General features: G+C 39.7%; 1 protein-coding gene across 7 annotated transcripts in view; it reads right to left on the reverse strand.

Annotated features, from left to right (window-relative positions):
* Positions 1 to 1,280: 1,280 nt before the first annotated feature.
* Positions 1,281 to 15,479, reverse strand: part of SPART (spartin) — a 48,520-nt gene continuing 34,321 nt past the window's right edge. For all 7 annotated transcript variants that reach the window (XM_066236604.1, XM_066236603.1, XM_066236601.1 and 4 more), the window contains exons 6-9: positions 12,728 to 12,922; positions 11,547 to 11,705; positions 11,380 to 11,470; positions 1,281 to 2,896 (exon numbers count right to left, since the gene is read on the reverse strand). In XM_066236604.1, the coding sequence (XP_066092701.1) occupies positions 2,623 to 2,896; positions 11,380 to 11,470; positions 11,547 to 11,705; positions 12,728 to 12,922 (719 nt within the window). In that variant the 3' untranslated portion in view covers positions 1,281 to 2,622. The remainder of the gene's footprint in view (positions 2,897 to 11,379; positions 11,471 to 11,546; positions 11,706 to 12,727; positions 12,923 to 15,479) is intronic.

Below are 15,479 nucleotides of genomic sequence, written 5' to 3' on the forward strand. Positions count from 1 at the left end.
ATTCCTGTCAGTACAGTTAAGTGATGGGTGGGGCAAATTCTGTGTTTCCACTTCTGCGCTCAGCCCGAGGCAGGCTGTGGGGGGCGTGGTGCCCTCTCCCCTCAGATACTCCCCAGTGTATTCTCTGCCTCTTCGGAGTCCTTTCTCCTTCCCTAGCCAGAATTCGTTCTTCTCTGACTGGGGGGGGGGGGGGGGGGGGGACGGGACGACGACACACAGTGAGCTGGGGATGGTAGAGGGAAAATTCTTGCAAATCTTTGTGATTTTCACCAAAATGAGACACATCTTTTACACTGGTGGGTATAGATAGTAACAATGACCACAGCATACAGAGATGGTACCTGAGCAACAAGATAACAACGAGGGGTTCTGTGGTCTCCTGCTCTAGTGGGCAACTGTGCCCTCAGGGGTCTGGAAAAGTGGATTGCTCTGACATTCCAAAGGTGTGTTATTGTAGATGCAGAAGTGTAATAGGCTCAGTTTAAGGTGAAGACTGATATTTGTCAAGGAAGATACTGCCTAGGACATGACTAGCTGCTGTAACAGGCTTTTTTTTTTTTTTTTTTGAGAGAAAGGGAGAGAGACTTCCACATATGCCCTGACAGGGATCCACCCAGCAATGCCTATCTGGGCCAATGCTGGCAAAGTAGCCTTTCCTAGTGGCTGAGACAGAGGCTCCATGGAGCCATCCTGAGCACCTGCGGCAGGTGCACTCCAGTCAGTTGAGCCTAGTTCCAGGAGTGGGGAAGAGAGAGAGAGAAAAAAATGAGAGTGAGAAAGGTGAAGGGGAGAAGCAGATGGTCAATTCTGTGTGCTGTGACCGGGAATCGACCCTGGGACTTCCACACGCCATGTCAACGCTCTACCTCTGAGCAAACTGGCCAAGGCCATGACTGACTTTTAGTTAGAAAGTTTTATGTTCAGACCATCCTATGCAGTTACTTTCTGAAGTGTCTGAGTTTGTAAGGCCCACCATGTAGGCCACCCCTGGGCTTGTCAGGTTTAGTATGTGGCCTTTTTGTTAAAAAGAAAATACACACACACATATACTGTTGAAATCTAATACAGAAGCTATATTTATCAAACTTTTGTCTAGCTGTTAATCTGAAAAGGCAACCCACAACCAAGTGAACAAAGTAAGGAAAGAGAACAATCGTCTAGATACTTTTTGACAAATCCAATTTTGCTGACCTCCGGTTTAAGTTTTTTTGCGGTTTTTTAAACTTTAAATTCCACTATTTGTCATTCTGTTTCTTTAACAAGCCAGAGACTGACTGGAACTATTTACCAATTCAATTTTATTTCCATTTCAACTAGTACATTATTCTTTGCCTTACAGAAAGATTCCAATTCTATGTGTTCCTGAAATACAAGCCCATGAATATCTCTGACATCAAGTAATTCAAAGACAGTCTATTCACAAAGTACATTATTTGGACAGTTTCTAATAAAGTCTAATAAACTAAGTAACTATTAAAAGGTTCAAAAAATATTAGAATGGATGATAGCTATGAAAACAAACAGCAATCTTTTAAACAATCAACAAAAATAAAATGCCATTAGGTATTTACCTACATATTTATAGTTTATAGGTCTGTGAATATCCTGTCTTCTGCCAAAGTAGAAATTGTTATGCCTAATGTCTTCACATTCTTTACCTCAATTATATAAAAACCCTTTCATTCTAATAATTTATTGACTTTTTAATGTATAAAATTCCAATGACTGAACTCCAAAAAATATATATATTTATCATCCATAAACCCACTACTATTTATATTTGTTTTTAAAAATTTTTAGCCTTTTGGAAAAACTCATAGAAGTAGATATGGTAAAATGCTTTCTTAAAGTGCTTTATTTGTCCAATTAAGCAACTTAATAATCACTTCAAATTTTAATACAATATCAATCATTGCTCCCAAATTTCCCATGTTCCTAATAGATCAACACTAGTATAAATCGAAAAGACTTTATCTGTATTCATTTTAAATAAAAAAGACCATCTCATTTCCTAATAAAGAGGGAAACTACTAAATAATTTTATAGAGCCTTATTTTTATTTTTCATGATTAGTCTATTACCTATTTGGAAAAAGTCTTTTAAATGTTATCTAAGAATTAGTTTAGTTTAGGAATATAATTTCTGTTTAGCTTACATACTGAAAATTCTGACAAGCACCTAAAAAAATCCACAATTAGTGCAAAAAGAGGAAGGCATATTTTAAGTCATTCCTCCCCCATACAAATAAAACTAAGGTGATGCTAAATTTTATGTAAATATATAATAATTTCCTACTTTGCTTTCTAAAAGATAGCAAATACAAAAATAGCTTCACATCAGGTTTAATGAGGACACATGTATGATTAGTGTTGTTTTAAACTGAAAAAATACGTTAGTCACATTTAAAAAAAATAAACTTACTGAGAATATAGCTATATTGCTAAAGGCCAGGTATCAATTCTTTTCCTTGTAAGTAGGATACAGGCCATAAAGCTTAAGCAGCCACTCCGCAGAGATGAATACATTTTTTAAATACTGGTTAATCCGTGGGGAATTCCACGTCTGTCTCTGAACTGCATACATCTTGTAAGGCTTTGGTGTAGGTGAGTCACAGCATGTCCATTATTTATCTTTCTTCTTGGCCCTGTTCTTCTCCAGTTCCTCCGTCTGCTCCTCCTCCTCCCCTTTCACGTGTGCATTTGCGCCTCCTTCTTGCTTTCTTTCCTTCGAACTGTCAATTAGTTTGTAGTCCTCAAGGATCGTCTGTCCGGTCTCTTTAGCGGTTTTCTTCACCATCGCTTTGATGCCAATGTTGTCAATGTTATAGGCAGTTAAGCCAACATTAATGGCAGAATCCACTGCGTCGTGTGTAGCTTCCCCCGCAGGGTGTCCGTACCTTTAACAGAGAGATCAGAGGAAGGACGATGAAATTGTAATGTCTTCCAAATTAGTATTAAAGTGAGCGTTCAGGGATAACACTATTAGCATGTTATCCCTGAAAACAAAATCAAAGGTTAGGTTTCAACTTAATAACTTAAAACATAGGAAAGAATAGAATCACACTGTATGAAGGCTGTATTTTCTCCTCTAGCAAAAAACAGTATGCGAAAATAAACTCAAGCTAGTGGAGAGTAATGTTATATTGTTTGGGTTGAAGAATAAAATGTGAATTAAAGATTATTCATCAGCCATTATTTCCTTTTTTCATCTCTTCTGGAAATACTGAGAGAATTCCCACTGAAGCAAGTGCAGGACACAGAGAATCTAGTTATGACAAGATTTCGAGTTCTACCTTAACTAGACTGGTAGACTGGTTAAGTCTTTTCAACCACCAGAATCTGAGTTCATCTTTTTGTGTGTGTGTGACAGAGTTGGAGAGACAGAAAGTGGGACAGAGAGGGGCAAAGAGACAGGAAGGGACAGAGGTGAGAAGCATCAATTCTTTGTTGCAGCACCTGCTCAAGCTGGCGACCTCAGGGTTTCGAACCAGGGTCCTCTGTGTCCCAGTCCGATGCTCTACCCACTGTGCCACAGCCTGGTCAGGCCTGAGTTCATCTTTAAGCAGATATTCTATAATACTGTCTCCCCCTCACTCCACTCCACTGTGGACTCACTGGCCTTCCTGTTGCAGTTTGAACCCACCAAGCACATAGGCGCTGCCTTATGACCTTTGCACTGGCTAGTGAGGTACCTGTCAAGACTACTTTCATTCCAGGTATACATTCAGCCTGGCTAACTGCCTCGCTTTCAAGTCAGCTCACTATCACCTTCTCAGTGTCTAATCTATTTAATTAGCCTTATCCACATGCCTCCCCCACTGCCTGTCAATCACCCCTTAAACTGCTGCTCTTTGTTGGTCTATAACATCTGCCATATATTCAAAATATAGACCTTATTTATGCCCATTGGTTTTGTTTTGCTTGCTGTATCAGGAGAATATAAACCCCATTACAAGAGACCCTTTGCTTTGTTCATTAATGCATCCTAAGCACTCCCATCTGTGCCTGACATTCAGAATTTGTTGAATGAAATAATTATTCCTGCTCTATCAATCTCATAGTTTCCTGAAGATAAAACGTATAGCAAAGTGTTTGAGGAATTATGAAGCACTATACAAAAGTGGTTATTACTGACAATAAAATCTGTGTTTAATACCATTTCTATAAGAAAATACATTTTGAGATCCTATACAAGGATACTAAAACTTACCCAGTTTTGTTTTACTCTTTACCTTTTTCTAAATACCAGACTTTAAAGCTCTTCTTTTCCATAGGTTTCCCCAAGTAAAGGATTGCTTGGAAAGAATTAAAAATACAAAGGCAAAATTTGACAATTTTCTCAGGAAACACTGAAGTTTCCTAGGTGCTTTGTTACCTGCATCTGGACATGTTATACTAACACCAGATCTGACCTCTGAACTAACCTTCTATCGCTGTTAGCCTAGCCTAGCACAGGTCTTTGTGATCCTACCGGTTTATGCATGCTGGACTTTTTCACTCAGTGCTAGAAAGTGAAGCGATCTTACAATGCTCCTGAATGGGGATTCCAACCTCATGTTCACTGTAGCCAGAGCCCAGCTGATCCTACCATCTGTCAAACTGGACATCCAGACCAGTCTTGACTAGGGTTTTCTCACTAGTTAACAGACAGAAAAGCTTCCCTAAGTGCTTTCTGGTACTGAGTGTAACCCCTCAGTACCCCGTAGGACTTGCTGAGGTTGCAGAACGCACGGCATTCCCATGGCCACCAGGCCCCAGGCACAGTACTGTCATGAGATGGCTAAGGCTGCATGAGAAGAAAGACGTAGTGGCGGTTTCAGCCACGGAAGAGTGACCCTGACAACCTGTTAATTCTCTTAGGGCTTATCTCTCCAGACTGAGCTACAATGAAGTAACAGGAAATCCTCTCCAGATTCATAAACTTGCACTTTTGAATGTTTGGAATGTTCCCCATCCTACCCACAGTCTGATACCTCTGCATGTTCTCGTTCCTCTATGTCAGTGGTCCCCAACCCCCGGGCCGCAGACCAGTACCAGCCCATGGGCCATTTGGTACCGGTCCGCAGAGAAAGAATAAATAACTTACATTATTTCCGTTTTATTCATATTCAAGTCTGAATGATGTTTTATTTTTAAAAAATGACCAGATTCCCTCTGTTACATCTGTCTAAGACTCACTCTTGACGCTTGTCTCGTAAGTTCGACAATTATATTTAAAAATACCAGTTTTTACTCCGGTTGCATAATTTTATTCTGTGCATTTATCCGTCCCACCCTAAAGGCCGGTCCGTGAAAACATTTTCTGACATTAAACCGGTCTGTGGCCCAAAAAGGTTGGGGACCACTGCACTATGTGACACAACCCTAGAGGCAACACTCTTTGTAATAAGGCACTGACAAGGGGTCTGTGCGGGGCTGCTAACTTCCTCGTCCTTCCTCCAATGCTGTCTCCACTTCAGCAGCAATCCCTGTTGGTTTGGGAAAGTGTATCAAACAGAGTCAGAAAACTAGGTTCTAATTTCAACTGTCAATAACTAGCCATATGGCTTTAGTGAAGCCTTGACCTTCTGCACTTCAATTTCTTCTTTATTTCATACATGGGAGATGTTAAAGCACATTAAAATCGCCACAGTACTAAATGTTTATTTTTAAAGACCCTATAAAACAGTTCAGCATAATTACTTTTAAAGACCTTGTAAAGCAGCTCAGCAGTCCTGTGGATTGTTTTTACACCTCTGCTTCCCAGGGTGCCCTAGAGTCAGTATTCCTGGCAGGCATCTGCTCTTCCTTCCTCAATCAGTAACTGCTCAGTGCTTTCCTTCCTTCATCTCCAAACTACGCTGTTAAAACTCCTCGAAATTCTAGCTCTAGCAAAAAGATAAAGCTTATTTGTGATCTGTTACTTTTTGAAAAGTTAATTGTAGACCTGACCAGGTTAGCTCAGTTGGTTAGAGCATCTTCCCAATATGGCAAGGTTGTAGGTTGAATCCCTGGTCAGGGCACATACAAGAATCAACCAGTGGCCTGACCAGGTGGTGGTGCAATGGTTAGACCATCGGCCTGGGATGCAGAGGACCCAGGTTCAAAATCCTGAGGTTGCCGGCTTGAGCGAGGGCTCATCTTGTTTGAGCATGGGCCCACCCATTTGAGCTTGGGATCATAGGCATGACCCCATGGTCACTGGCTTGAAGCCCAAAGTCACTGGCTGGAGCCCAAGGTTGCTGGCTTCAGCAAGGGGTCACTGGCTCAGCTGTAGCTCCCTGGTCAAGGCACATATGAGAAAGCAATCAATGAACAACTAAGGTGCTGCAAAGAACTGATGCTTCTCATCTCTCTCCCTTCCTGTCTGTCTGTCCCTATCTGCCCCTTTGTCTCTGTCTCTCTTGCTTAAAAAAAATCAACCAATGAATGCATAAATAAGTGGAACAACACACTGATGTTTTTCTCTCTCTCCCCCATCAATAAAAATTTAAAAAGTTAATTTTAAGTAGAGGTTTTAAAATAGATTTTATGTAGAGTAACATTACCTACCAATTAAAGAATTAAAACTATGAATATAAAGTATGCTCTAAATAAGTCAATGGGATTCAACTTATAACCTGAGTGACTGAATGGCTGCAGTGGTTATGTCGTTGGCATACAATGAGCCTGAAGATGAAAAGCTAACCGGAATGTAACTGAGAGCTGCCGGCATACAGGCGGAAACTGTGTCACAGGGAGAGGTGATGTGCAGGAAATGCAGAAAGGGCTACAGCAGACAGTCCACCTTACAACCCGTATTCACCGGGGAAGTGTGGAAGACAGCAACCCTGAGTAGTCCGGTAAGACAACACTGATAGGTGAGCCACATGAGAACACACTGGTAGAACTGCAGACAGCAGTCTTAGCAAGCATGAAATCCTAGAGAAAGATCAAGCAGGAGGAGAGGCTAGAGTAAGCATGTGATCAGATTTTATTCATGAAAAGTTTTAGAACCTAAGATGTAAAGAAGACATGTCTTTCAAGTCTACAGATAATACAAAATGAAGGGCACCAGGACACACATGGAAATCTGAAGCCAGAATGAAGAACAGACTAATGTTGAGTCAAAACTAACAAAGTGGAATTAAGCGTGCATACATGTGAAGCTCTTAATTTCAGGTACAAAAATCAAGTGTACAAAAATTAGATGAAAGTTTAGATTTTAAATAAAAGATACACTATAAAATACCAACTTTGCTATGGGTCAATAAAGCAATAGCTACTAAAAAGATAGTTTTCGTCTTATGTGCTGTGTTTATCAAACACTACGTATGACCAAATAAAAGGCTGGCAGGCCCCACTGCATTCAATCTGGCCACAACACCTGCGGAATATCAGATTCGATTCTGAGTTCCAGGTCTTGAGAACACTGACGAATGAAGGATCTGGAAATCATACTTCATATGAACTTGTTAAAGGAACTGAGAGTATTTAGAAGACAATAAAAAATAAGTGAAAGACATAATGTGGTGTTGACATATTTGTTATAGTTACCAACAGAAATGAGAAGACTTATCTGAGGCAACTCCTGAGTATATGGTTACACAGAGATGGTTTTGGATGATATGACATCTGCCAAAAGAGTCAGCCTCAATGGGTTTGAATGTTTAAATTTATTTAAAAATAAATATATTAAATATAATAAAAACGCAGCTGGCTTCCTAGGTTTCAACTCTGACCTAATACACCAGCATCACTACAGCTTGGCCCAGGACTCTGAATTTTTGAAAAGCTCCCCAAATGGTTCTGCTGGAGCGAAGGAGCACTCACTGGCCCTTGGACTAGCATCAGAGCCCGTGACTAAGAACAGCGTGTCAGGCTTAGACCCCCGGTGTGGCGAGGCTTGTCCTCCCTCTGCTGCTGTGCAGGCTCTAACTCGGATGAGAATCAATAACCACTGTTCTGCAGTTCGCGGGCTTCCAGTCCATTTCCTAGATGCCGACACCTTTACTCGGGTAACGCTGTTTATACTGCTTTATTTGCCTCTTTACCCAATTCAAATTTAAGGGGAATTTGGATTAAAATTCACTAAACAAACCAATAAAACACTGTACCTTTAAAAGAGTAAATTACTTACAAGAAAATATTTTTACTAAGCTTATTCTTTACAAATGTGTTTTCTACGATAAATATTATTGATTGGAACACAAAAACAAACCTAACTTACTTAAATTATTTTCCTCTAAACAATTTAAAGTGGAACAAAAGGTGCTTAGTAGAGCTGAATTTAGAAGCTATGTAGGACAGTGATAAATTATTTAGTAGATCCTACACTGCAATTAAATACAACAGGTTTAAAGTGCTTATTGCTTTTCGTTGTTTTTGTAGGTCTTCATGTTCCTAAATCAAATATGAGACAAAAGTATTAATGCAACTAATGAAAATGAACAGTCTTAATGAATAATAATAGTTTCTATACATTTACCTAAAATTTTTAAGAGTGTCTTTAATTATTAATTGTCTAGATCCTCAGGTAAACCATTCATAATCAATGAAGATGGTCCTGAATTATAATCAAAAGCATAAAAGACACAGAAAATATACTTCTCCTAACACAATTGACTTCTAAATATGTCTAAATTAAGAAGATAATCTATGTATCAGCTTTATCACCAGAAAGCAGATGAGAAAATTTATATAAGACATCTGTTTTTCTCCTAAATATAATACACAGAATTAAGGCAGATTTAAAATAATTACTTGGGAGAATTTATCATAGATAATAAGAACATAAATTTTCTATTTTATACTATCATCAGTTAAAGTAGAAAAGCACAAATGCTCATTCTATCAAATACTTTTTCAGTGTAAATAAATGAAAATTTATAAATATAAATAAATATAAGTTTATTACATTTATAGTCACACATAAATAAATATGAATTATTGTAAATAAACGAGAATAGAATTAAATGAAAGAATATCTAGCTCTTCCATTTCTTCAGTGGTAAACACCTGATTTAATACTTGTAGTTTGTTCTCTTTAAATGATGATTTCTACTTCTGGGCCAGATTATTCATGAGTGGTAAAGCACTATGGCTTGGATAAAACCCTTTATTACCCACTGCCCCTCCCATCTTTCCAAGTTTCTACTCAAATCACTGCTCAGAGTAAAGTAGCCTTATAGTTAGAAATACAAACGTACCTAACTTCCCACTTACCTGCTTTTTTTCACTCCGTGAATCTTTAGAGGAAAGGATAAGAAGAATAGCCATTCTCTCGGTAACAATGCAGTTCAAAACCACTGTTAAAATATCCTAGTTGTCATATCAAGTTCTCCTCACTAAGGAACCCAAAGTACAAAACCTACGCCAGAGTCCTGCACTTCCCTAAGCATGTGAACCCCGTGGCTCCATTCACTTAGGTCAGCACTTGTTTTCCAATCAAGCAGGAAATGGCCAAACCCAACAGAGCACTTCCTAATATAACTGCCTAATCTGTGCTAACAAATGACTCTTTTGATCTCAAATAATTCACTTTGGGTCTTAAAAGCACTTCTGATCTTCTCTTGCTCTTGCAACAAAAGAAACTATTTTTCTATTTACAGCTGATCCATCAGAGTAACTTTAGATGCATAACACAGAGTATCACCCCCAGGTCAATGCCACAGGTAGCAAGACAGCGTGAGCAGGAGACGGGTTTTGCATATCCATCAAAAGAATCTCAGATCTACTCTGTACTTTCTTTTCAAAATATTTTGGTAAAATCAACACTCCAAGATAATGTGCCACATTGCTTTGATTAAAAAATATGCATGCCTCAGACCCAACAAAGTAACTCAGACAGGAAATTAAGTTAGCATTTTCTAGGCCAGTGGTGAAGTACTGTGATGGCAAGGAATCCAAATACCTGCTGGAGAGGGAGGAGACAACCCTAGATACTGAACTTGCACTGACGTCCCATCAAGGCAGTTGCAGACAGATACTGCATGACAGACAGTCTAAACTAATTCAAAACTAAGAAAGCAGCTTGGGTCCCTCATATTAGATTTAATTTTCAGACCCTGACCCCTCTAGTTTGGTTTGGGCTAAAGACAGGGTAAAGAGGTAAAATCAGAACATCCTATTTTAAGTCTTATCTTTAATTCCACCACTTAACAGATGAGCTTAGACAAATCATTAATTTCTTTGTTTGTTCTTTAATATATGAAATAGAAGACATACCACCTGTCCATTCCAATACAAATGTATAGTGGCAGATTCAAGCAAGATGTGACAAGAGTTAACATCCTTTGTACATAGATGGAGGTATATTAACACAGGAAAACAGTTTAATTATCACTCAATCTTTTCCCATCAAAATATAGGCAAATACCACCCACTGAGAACATACAGTTAATAAAGTATACAAAAACTCAAAGCTTTTTATACATAAATCTATTTTTTTGCATTAGTGATGAACAGATATTTATAACAATTGGTAATGAAAAAATCACAATAATTCCATTAATCTGCTAAAAATATTCTTCTCAATAAAAATAGTGAGTTAAAAGAAAGTTATCAGATACTTATTAAAAATAACTATGCAATCAATGAAATAGAGGTAAGCAGAAGTCTATTCCGACCAACGATGGTGCAGTAGCTCGTGGCTGGTCACTCTATGCTTACAGAACATTGGACAGAGAAAATGAAAAAATTAATGTGGTTTAATTTTAGGAAGCTCAATAATCAAGGTCATGAGCTGGACCTGTTTACCGAGAAAGGCTGTAAAGCATCCTTTCCAAGGACTGAGCAGTCATGCAGATGTCTTGACTATATTAAACCAACATTTCTCCAAGTGTTCAGTGAGATATTATGATGTTTGGGAAAAGAAAGGTCTGTGATGAAATATTTTAGAAAATTTTGACTTGAAGAAATTAAATTTACTAAAAAAGCAAAAAAACCCCAAAACACCCCAAAATAACTATGCAGTCATTTTAATGGTCCTGATCTTACAAAGGCTGTAAGAGATTTAGTCATTAAAGTGATAAAATTCACCCTGGTTGGTTAGCTCAGCTGTCCCGAAACAATAAGGTGTGGGTTTGATCCCTGATCATGGCACACATGGGAAGCAACCAATGAATGCACAACTAAGTGGAACAAATGAATGCTGCCCTTCTCCTCCCCTCTCTCTTCCTCCCTCTGTCTCTCTAAAAACAAATCAATAAATAAAACCTTGGCAAGATAGCTCAGTTGACTGGAGCACTGTACTGGCACGGAAGCTGCCAGTTCAATTTCCTTGGTCAGGGCATATCCAAGAGCAGCTTGATGTTCCTGTCTCTCTCTCTCTCTCCCTGTCTCTCTCAAGAATGAATGAATGAATGAATGAATGAATGAATGAATGAATGAATGAATAAGTGAGTGATAAAATTTAACTTACTTGTATCTGACAGTCTGGACAGTTTCTGAGGAAACATTATTAACAATGCATTTAGCAGCGCATTCCAATCCCTGCCAGACAGTTGAAAATCCTGCAAATATATTTAAAAGTAAGTAAAAACAGCCTATAGCAAACAGACCTTAGTAAATTTCCAGCCTTTCTGTTACCTTGAACACTGCTTGCTGCTACGACCATAGCGCCATCCAGGGGAGACTTCCCGCTTCTGTCTTTTTTGAGAGACTCTGGAACCAGTTTGCTCCCATGCTTCTTGACATGAGGGGCTAGCTCCTTGCCAACACAGCTGGCTACAGTGCAAACGCCATCAACTAACACAACCATAAAAAACAAAAAAAAGACACCCAACTTTCAAAAATAGTATTCTTCCCTTGAATTTACTACTCTTATTTAGCAAAAATCTTCCACGAGCATCTCAAGTTGTTTACTGCATGTTACCATTTCTGTGTAAGGACGAGGACCAAGGTTGGCTATTTTTTAAACAAAGGCTATTGTGTGGTGTAGAGACCTGTCTGCAGAGCCTACTGATGTGTTAATCTTGCCTCTTAAATGCATGTTCTTTTTGGCAGTGTGCTGAAAGGAGAGACCTTCGCCTCGTCTACCTGACTGCTGCAGTTCACAGTCCATGTTTTCCTCCTAAGTATATTTGTAATTCTTCTCCTTATCTGCAAATATCTTACTGAAATGGTACTCAAGTATTTAAGTCTATATAAAAGTAAACAAACCACAATCAGATTCAAAAGAAAATTAAATACCAAAGAGATAATCTTACAAAATGTAAAGATAATCCATTAAGAAGCTATCTAAACCATCTTAAAATGCCAAACTGAGAGCTGTCAAAGAAGAAGGGGTTAAAAGCATATTGGTTGGGAAGGCTGACACCAGATACACTAAATCACTTTACTCAAACAATACATCCCCTTCTCTTGACCCTCAACCGTCATACAGTGAACTGCCTTGAAATAATGAGTCATAGTCAAGGACAGCCAACACAGATTCAGGACTGTTCCTTGTCAAAGGCACAGACGCTCCCCAGCATAATCAAAACCACCTTTACCTAGTGTTTCTCAAACATCTTATATACAAATACAAGAACCACCCAGGGGGCTCATAAAATGCAGATTCCGCATCAGCTGGTATGCCAATCTCAGAAACACTGCTAAGGCTCTCTGATAGGTGATTTGCCAGGTCTACAGAGCCTACTGTGAGTTGGATGGTCAAACTGCTTTGTCCTAATTCTTTAAAGTTAAACCATCTGAAGCAAGCATTCAGAGTACCTTGAATGACATTATTTTTCATTTAATTGAAGAGAAGTCATCTAAAGTTACGTTACCCAGGAACTGGCTGACTTTGGCGGCTCCTCCTGTAGCCTGCTTTGCTATGTGAAGTCCCCTGGTCACAGCTGGATTAACCTCCACTGGCTTTTCTTCTGGTTGAATCCGTTCTCGAAGTTTAGAGGCACCTTTCTGGATTGCTTTCCCAGTAAATTCGGCACCTTTGACTAAACCCCAACTCACCCAGGAAGCACCTTAAAAAAAAATTTTAAGGCACAATATTATAGGCTGATTATACCTTTAAACCCTTTAATAACTAATTGATCAGCAGGAAAAAAGAAATCTCTAAGGAGTTCAAATATTAGATGCCAAACATGACATGAACTTTCAAGCCAACTCTGCACTTAACAGTTTTCTGCTTGGAATTATACACATTTTGCAAGTCAATTCATCTTTAATACTTATATCACGTACCCTTATTAAGAGCTCTGTATCAACTCTGCTACCACTATCACGTGTGGGTGTCCCTGCTCACCACAATACTGTTAGGGACAGATTTGGGGTTGCAGCGCCACTATGATGGGATTTGGCTAGAGCACCCAGGAATCCTGGTCTTCTTCCTTAGCCCAGGCACCACGCTGTGCCCAGGGTGTCCTTCAGGGTGCAGACACAGATAACGCTCATTGGAAACCAAGGCCCTGTCTCTAAAGCACCAAGGCAGAGCTCTTGCTTGCTGGCTTTAGTCCAAAGCCATAAGGCAGGGGTCCTGTTCCTCCCTTAATCCTAAACCCCAACCGCGGGGTCTCAGCACTTTGTAGCTTGCACATAAACCTGCATGACAAAGACAAGAGAACACCGAAGGAATGCATGAGGAGAAGATCTAGAGAGAAGAAAAGGGAGAGGCCCAGACGGTGTGAGCGTTTCCCATCTTCAGAGGCGGCTCCCGTCCTCTGCTTTACTGGGCGCTGGCAGCACCCAGGAAGAGAGAGCAGGTGGCGGAGACTTCTCTATCCTGTGCGGGCATAGCAGGAAAGAGACAGAGAAGCAGGAAAAGATCCAGGAGCAGAGAAGGTCCCCTAAGAGCGGAGGAAGGTAACCCTGCTCTAGAGAGAACACTCAATTTTAACTGTTTCCTTTTTTCATAATACTTCAAAACAAGTTTTTAAGGCTGGACATAAAAAATTCTTCAGTACTGTCCCCCAAGGTCTGTGCCATGGTTCTTACATAATTATTTCAGCCCACAAGTGAGCAGGTCTCCAGTGATATCTGAAAACCAGACTTATTTAAAAATGCTAGCCAACCAAAAGTGCCAAGTATAACTGATTAGAAAAAGTGATGTGCTTCTTCTTGTTTCAGCCAACATGTCTACCCTACCACCACTGTCCTGCCCTTGGACGGATCAGGTCTCAAACCCAGGAAACCAGGTTCCATCTATGAGCTCCCGTAACAATTAAAGGGATTAAAGATGACTATTGAAAAAAATTATATTTCTAGAGTTAAGTTACAGGTTGAAATGTTTTAAGAAGTAAAAACCAGCTGGAGTTGAAGAAAGAAGACTGAGATACCATAAAATTAACTGACTATGAAGCAGAGGAGAGCTCCAATAGACTAGACTACAGTGGACCTCTGCAACAAACGAGGGATGAATCCATCAATGACTGCAAAAATACATGGAGATGAGATCCGTGGAAAGTCATAGGCCTAATTAAGGGAAATACTAGATGCAGCCATTGGCTGGTTGGCTCATTGGTAGAGTGGCAGCCTGGCATGTGGATGTCCTGGGTTCAATTCCCAGTCAGGGCATATAGGAGAAGCAACCATTTGCTTCTCTACCCCTCTCCATTCTGTCTTTCTTTCTCTCTTCCTGTCCCATAGCCATGGCTTGATTGCTTCGAGCACATTGGCCCAAGGCACTGAGGATGACTGTGGAGCCTCTGTCTCAGGTGCTAAAAATAGCTTGGTTATAAGCACGGCCCCAGATGGGCAGAGCATTGGCCCCAGACAGGGGTTGCCAGGTGGATCCTAGCTGGGGTGCATGTGGGAGTCTATTTCTCTCCTCTTACCTGGAAAAGAAGGGAAAAAAAATACTTGATGCAAACTGTAAAGAAGCTCTCACCATGGATGAGCATACATTAGAACTGTAGACATTGCAGTGGAAGATAAGGAAATGCAGCATTTCATTGGTAGCTATTAGAGCTTTTAAATGGCATGTGTAGTGTCAGCAATAGATTTATTCTACCCACATTTGCATCCTGTGTCTCCAGGTAATGCTGATATAGAACAGGCCATGAATGGTTACTGAATAAATGATAGGATAATAGATGACTTAAAATGACATAACTCAAATCTAACCTAATCAGTCCTTTATTACCAATCATCTACCTGCTCCCAAATTAGCTCGCTAGATTCTATTCCATCTAACAAGTTTGGCAGCTACCTTCGTAAAATGGAAGTCCAGGCTTCTCAAGCCAATAGTCTACACAGGTACATTTCAGGCAATTTTACTTCACTTTTTTTCACCTTTTATATTCATAAAACAAGACTAACTTCTACTGACTGTACTCATCCTTTGAGAAGTGAACAGGAATCAATCATGGGCTAGGTGAATCAACTCGATTAAGATACCGTATTTCCCCATGTATAAGATGCATCCTTTTCCAAAAAAACTGGGGTCTAAAAATTGGGTACATCTTATACAGTGGTTATAGATTTTTTTACTTGCATTTCCCACTTTTTCACACTTGATTTTGCGCTCATTGTTGAAGTCAGTGATTCATCAGCAGACACAGATGAGAACAAGCTAATGGATGG

This window comes from Saccopteryx bilineata, chromosome 6 (genome assembly GCF_036850765.1).
Source record: "Saccopteryx bilineata isolate mSacBil1 chromosome 6, mSacBil1_pri_phased_curated, whole genome shotgun sequence".
Taxonomy (NCBI): domain Eukaryota; kingdom Metazoa; phylum Chordata; class Mammalia; order Chiroptera; family Emballonuridae; genus Saccopteryx; species Saccopteryx bilineata.